This window comes from Centroberyx gerrardi, chromosome 6 (assembly GCF_048128805.1).
Source record: "Centroberyx gerrardi isolate f3 chromosome 6, fCenGer3.hap1.cur.20231027, whole genome shotgun sequence".
NCBI lineage: Eukaryota > Metazoa > Chordata > Actinopteri > Beryciformes > Berycidae > Centroberyx > Centroberyx gerrardi.
Window position 1 is genome coordinate 26,421,700 of NC_136002.1, and position 6,593 is coordinate 26,428,292.

Genomic DNA, 6,593 nt, shown 5'->3' on the forward strand with positions numbered 1-6,593 from the left:
ACAGTCATTTCCTCCTCAAGTCTTTCCTGTGAGCTGGAGAAGATGGGTGATTATCCTCTGCAGAGACCCCCCCTCCACACACACACACACACACACACACACACACACACTGATCCATTTAGTGGAATGGGTGTGAGGCGCTTCCCATGTCATGTGATCCGGAGCTGTGGAGTGAATCTGAGGACGAGGACCTCACCCCCCCGACCCCCTCCTCCCAACAAAAAACACACACTGAGGTCCCTGTCAATGCCCCGGCAGAAATTATTTGACCCAAGTTCTCAACACGCTGGAGCTTCAGAGGATCTCCAGTCAGTTGGGACGGGCTGAACTTCAAAGCGGCGATTAAAAAGGTTCATTGGAGAGAAACATGCTGCATTGACCACAGGGGAGCAGGAGTCCAGATCTGAGTTACGGTTAGCTCTTGTTTTTGCGCGCAGAGAGTTTGTTTTTGTCTCCCTGAGGGTTTCTCTTAGGACCTGGATGATGGCACAGGAACTGTTTTATAACCCTGACTGTGATATCCTTGATGAAGACAGCTTTGCAGCCAAAACATTGTTTTTATCCAACCTTGGAAATGCAGGATTTCAGCTGAATTCTGGTCAAAAATGAGAAGAAAAAATCATATAATGTGGCCTTAAAAGCAGGTTTACATGTTTAAATAAACCTTCTCAAAAAGAAGGTTTATTTAAACATGTAAACAGGCCAATTAAAAAGTTTTTACTCTGTATTTCAACCTTGGAGCTGAAATTGTGTTTTGATTACTAGTGTGCGTTTTTCCCACTTTCCTGGCATTACTAACCAAATATGAACTCTCACAGATACTCATCCCATCTCATACTGTACCAGAACACTTTCTTGCATATTCCCATCTAAAATTACCAGCGCACTGGAGAACAGAATGTATGTGATGACAAGCAGTATAGTGTCTGTGTTTTCTCACCCAACAGCCTGCTGGGAAAGAGAGGTCAGGCTGATTAGATAACAGTTGTGTATGCAGAGGAGCCTGCTGGGCTCACGTGAGGGGTCCAACCGCTGATACATGGGATGAAAGACGAAGTGGGGAGAGATCTTATACAACCCGGACACACAAAAGACTTAAGCACATAGCCTGGACACACACACACACACACACACACACACACACACGTCACTTAATTTACTGCATATTCAATGCAGGCCAAACAGCACCATCATTGTAGAATTCTGACAGTTAAGAAACTTTTTAGAGGTTACATCAGAGAAACCACAAGTCCAGATGTTTAGGACTTGTTGGAGTATTTGAGGAAGCTGCTGTCGCCTCTTTCTACCAGATGTGGAACTATAAGTACCTACACTTTGCTTCTCTATTTCCTTCCCTTTATTTACTTAATTCTTTCTATGACTACTTCCTTTAACTTGACGCACAATTTATAGTAAAACTAGTTTGATGATTGTTCCACTTACGTATCGAAAGTGCGTTTCACCCATTAATTTCTTTGTTTGTCTCTGTCTGCCCCGACCTTTGGTCCCGCATGACAACAGCCACGAACACCTGATGGTCAGATAAGAGCTGTATCTGTCTGAATACACAATCTGCTGACTGTTGGACTCATACAGTTATGCATAATGTTTAATGCGTGATGTTTAGCTAGCTTCTTGAAAGGAGTAACAATGTGTCTGAGCAAGGTATCACTAATGGTACCAGGCTGTGTGTTTTCTCAGAAACCACATAGCCAAGTGGTGTCTTACCATCATCTTGTGTAGATGACGCAAACTGGTTTCATGTCAAATTAGACTTGTTTGTTTTCACAACAACCAGGGTTACAATCCTGTCCTTGACTCACTCACATGGTCTCAGAAACAGAGTTATAGGTTGCAGCATGAAGAAAGCGGCTCTAACTGACCTTCAGGCTATGTGTTTGAGCACCATGTGCTTTCTGTTATTCACTCTCATGCTGTGTTGACTCTTCGCCGATGCCATATCACTAGTATGTTTGTCCACAGCAGGGCAAATATTTCACACATCTATTTCTCCGCTAAAATGCAAAAGGACTTAACAGAAATGCTGCAGCAAAGACACGACAGCCCATCCTTGCGGCTGTCTCAACTTCTTTTTCCATCTTTCCTCGACTGACGTCTGAATTTTAACTTTGATGTTTCCTCAAGGCAATGCTGGTTTTCTTCATACACTTCAGGGTGCAAGCAATTATTTTTTTTAAGTGTGCCACAGGACTGTCAGATCTGTAATCGTTTGTTGATCAAAAGCAGATGATTTATTGTGTAGTTGTTACTGACTGTACAGTTCCAGTATGAAATGAACACCAGCCTTGTCAGTAAAGATATTAAAAACATTTAAGACGCCACGTCCTTGGGAAGGAGGAAAACAGAAAATGTTTCAGGATAATGATATGGAATTCCTATCTTGGCTTAAAGGACCTTGAAAACGGTACTGCAGGGTTTTAGCTAGTGTCTACAAATCCATTCAGTGTTTAATATAGTTATTTGATGTTTGCTAAGCATAAATGTCTCATCATTATTGCATAGGATTATGCTATTCTTGAAAAATGGTCCTTACACCATAATTACAGTCTTTGTTTGCTCACATTAGGTATTCATGAGATTCATGAGGGTGTGGATGCTAGTCTGTTTCCGGCATTTACCCTAAATAAAGATGCTTGCATTAATGAACATATGAAGCTAAATGAAAGCCATCCTGCACATACGCCTTGAGCTCCCTGATAGTGGGCCGGCTGCCTGGACAGACAGGAAACTGGCAGACAAACTTCAGCTCTGCACCATTTACTTCTTACAACTTTTTTTTTATCTCATTTGCATACAGGAAAAACAGATTTTCTCGGTAACGATCTAGCAGTCGTTAGAGTCAAGTCAGAGTCAAGTCACACTTGATTGTTTATATACTGTACGCTTGACTTGTGGCAACTGGAAGCTCAAAATTGCTGTTTCAGAAGTCAAAAATGGGCATTTTTAACATGTATAAAACACATGTATTTTGTATGTAATCTAGCGATTTGGTTCATAATTCACCAGTCTGTGTTTTTGTCCATTTTTGATCAAGTATTCTAAGTCCAACACTTAAAATGATTTACAGTATATCCCAGTGTAAGCAAAATAGCAATTCCTTCCTTCAACTGACAAAAAGTTTCAGGTGACATCCAGTTGTTTTAGACAGTACATGACTTTTATTCATTACTGTGGCATGAGTGCAGTATCTGGAATTCTGTGTCAGTGCATTTAATCACAAATAAGGACATAGGGTCTACAGCGAAACGTCCCCAGAGCAAAAAAAACATAAAAGGCACTTCTGTGACCTATTCTATTTGTAATTCACAAAACAAAACCAATGTCTTATGCAATCTATAGCTTGATATTACTTACAGTTAATTTAATAGATACTATTCTACAGTTAGAACCACAACTTACCATGAAAATGTACAGATATATTGGCACATGTAGCACTCAGTATCATAGCAGTCCTGCTTTTCAGTGATCACACTCCCTTCCAGGTCACTGGCAGAGTAATTGCGCTAAACACAATTATATTCCACAGGGAAGGGACATTAGTAAGTAGTAATAATAAATCCACAGATGTGAACAAAGGGTCAGATACCAGTATACTGCAGAGCAGATAGGATCAATGACAGGTCCATGCATTTGCCCTGAGATGAAGACTGAAATCATAATACTTCTTTGGCAGGTGCTTCATAAAGCACTCAGTAAAATCCATTCCCATTGTCTCTTCTAGAGCAGTCTGGATTTTAATACCCTGCATGCTGTGTGCAGCAACTCCACTGTCAGACCGTCGACTCATTGTGAAACACTTTAGCTTTGAGATTCCTCAGGCTGCACTGCAGGTTGGAGCTGGTTTCTGACTGCAGGGCCTCGGAGAACTTGGCATCATACGATCGGTTGAGCTGAGACTTCCTCTTGATGGAGTTCTGGATGGTCTCAGAGGTGAAGTAGTAGACGATGGGGTCAAAGCAGCAGTTTGACACAGCAATGCACAGGGCTATGGGGTAGATCGTCCGGACCACCGACTCCACAAAGCAGCCTTTCAGGGTTTTAGTGCGGACCAGAGCGTAGAACACCAAGTTTACATTGTACGGGATGAAGCAGAAACAAAAAATGGAGAGATGCACTATTATCATGCGCAGGATCTTGGTTTTGTTGAGCTTCCCCCCACGACTGATGGTTTGGGGGCGACGCAGGGTCTGCAGCACCATGACGGAGCAGACCACGTTGAGCAGCAGGGGGATGAGGAAGCCCACCGTCTCTATGAAGATAACCACCTTGGACAGGTGAGATTTCCACTGGTTGGAGGAGAAGTTCTCGAAGCAGAAGGTGGCCGCGCTGTGGTTGTTCTGAGGCGAGGTGGTCTCCAGCTTAAACCCCGTGGGAAGACTCCCGGCCAGCACCAGCACCCACACGGCGACGCACACTATCTTGGCGTTGCGTTTGGTCCTCAGCGTCCTCGAGCGCAAAGGGTGCACGATGGCCAAGAAGCGGTCCACACTTATGCAGGTGAGGAAGAGCATGCTGCCGTACATGTTGGTGTAGAACAGCGAGACGGAGAGCTTGCAGAGCACGCCTCCGAAGGGCCAGCTGCCGTTGATGAAGTAGAAGACCCTCAGGGGCAGCGTGAAGACGAACAGCAGGTCCGACACCACCAGGTTCATCATGTAGGTGGTGGTCTCGTTCCTCAGCTTCAGGGTGCAGGTGAAGATGTACATGGCCGCGACATTGGTGATGAGTCCCACCACGAACACGATGCTGAAGACGATGCTGTACAGCGGGTACTTGAACCCGTCGTTCTTGGTGCAGTTCGCACTGTCGGCGTGGGTGACGTTTCCCACCAGTGGGGTAATTACTTCACCCCATCGCAGGGTGACGTTGTCTGTCGGGAGGGTCGTATTGTACATTTTGGGGGGGATGCAGCGGAGCGATGAGGGGTGTCTGTTATGTAACAGTGATACAATGAAAGGATTACCCTGCACAATGAATCCACCATGAATGGTCAGTAAAGCACAAAGCAGTCCTAGTACAGGATGCCTTGACAGACTGAGGGACACTCGGTCTCAGTGGGAATTTGGGCCATTAGTAGCACAGAAGTTTCAGCATCCACTATCACTATCCATGTTAGTGAGGATTCCACATGGTCAGCGCATTTCCCTCCCCATTCTTGATGTGTCCCTGAGCTATATTGAGGGTTACCTCATGGTGAAAGGACCCCTCCCAAAGGACAGAGAGCCAGGCTGGAGCGTCCTCCCCTCCCCCTGCCCTCTCCCAACCACCCTGCACCCCACAAGTTGCAGGCTGAGCTTTACTTACTCAGATAATCAAGTCACACAAACGTTTCTCCTCCTTTTCAATCAAGTCCACAACCCGTGAGTGGCTTAAATCCACAGAGAGAATGATGACATATCCAGATCCAGATCCAGAAGGGAGATTTCCTCGGGGCAAAGCTCTGTCCTTTGTCAAAACTTAATCCACTTTACCCCTGTTTTTTTTTTTGTTTGTCCTTTTCAGTTAAAAAGCAGTCCAATCTTTGTTTCCTGAGTTGTCATCAGCTTTCTTGGTTGTCAGAAGTTCTTGACCACAAACCAGCAGGCTTTTTTCCCTAGAGGAGAACTGAAGCTTGAGTTTTGCTTCAGCTCTCCATCTGGTGTGTGACAATGTGAGCGTGCTTCACTGTTTTCTCTTCAGGGTCTGCTTCCTGCCCTCCTCCCCTCTCCCTCTCTTTCTCTCAGACTGACTGACTCAGTATCTACTTCTCTCTCATTCCTCTGTTTGTCTCTGCCTCTGACAGCCTCGGGGTTTTTTGTTCAGCGCAGATCCAGGTAAGGGAACGCAGACTGAGTTGCCACTTCTCCTTTGTGCCGGTATCTCAGACAGTTTTTGTACTTTGAGTGGAGAGCAGTTGTAGTAACTCCGCCCACTGCCTCCTTTACAACTCCTCCTCTCCTTTGTCCGCTCTTACAGTTAAAGGAAGAATCAAGCCAAATTGCAACGCATTATAAGGGAATTTATAAAGGCATGAAAAGCATCATTACTCTCAATATGTGTATAATGCATATGTGTATAAGCATTTTATAAACACACATCTTGATGCATTGATACATTCTTAAAATAAACATAATATATTGTTATGACTTATTATGCCATTTGATATGACAATTTTAGTTTCTTTAGAGCTGCTTATATTATTTTCTAATTAGTAAATTAGCTGTACTGTGAAGGTTTTATTTTGGCCAGGGAATCATCTGTCTGAATAACCTTAAAATGCAATATTAAAGGATAATACCACCAAAATAGGTAGTTTAAATAGGTAGGTAAATAGTTTTCAGTCTCTAACTGAAGCTTGTAACATTTAAAACATGCTTTTAAAGATATAGCTAAACACAAAGGGCCCATATGGATCTCTGGCTAAATATTTTTTTTACTCAATATGTATTTTACCATTATAAAGCATTATTAGCAGTGGTTTAAGTAATGGGAAAACAATGTAGTATTATGAGCTGACATAGAACTTGACCTTATTCACAGTAACAGGCAAATACTAATGCTGTAATGTATCATGAGCTGTTTTGCATCTTTCT

At 43.5% G+C, this 6,593-nt stretch overlaps 1 protein-coding gene across 1 annotated transcript; it reads right to left on the bottom strand.

The window, feature by feature from the left end:
- Nucleotides 1-3,156: 3,156 nt before the first annotated feature.
- On the bottom strand, nucleotides 3,157-5,869 carry lpar6a (lysophosphatidic acid receptor 6a). Its single transcript, XM_071917509.2, has one exon. The coding sequence runs from the start codon at nucleotides 4,914-4,916 to the stop codon at nucleotides 3,792-3,794; it is 1,125 nt and encodes a 374-aa protein (XP_071773610.1). The 5' UTR covers nucleotides 4,917-5,869; the 3' UTR covers nucleotides 3,157-3,791.
- Nucleotides 5,870-6,593: the final 724 nt, after the last annotated feature.

Excerpts from the sequence above, each read along its gene's own strand:
- lpar6a (XM_071917509.2), bottom strand. The coding sequence starts at position 4,916 with ATGTACAATACGACCCTCCCGACAGACAACGTCACCCTGCGATGGGGT.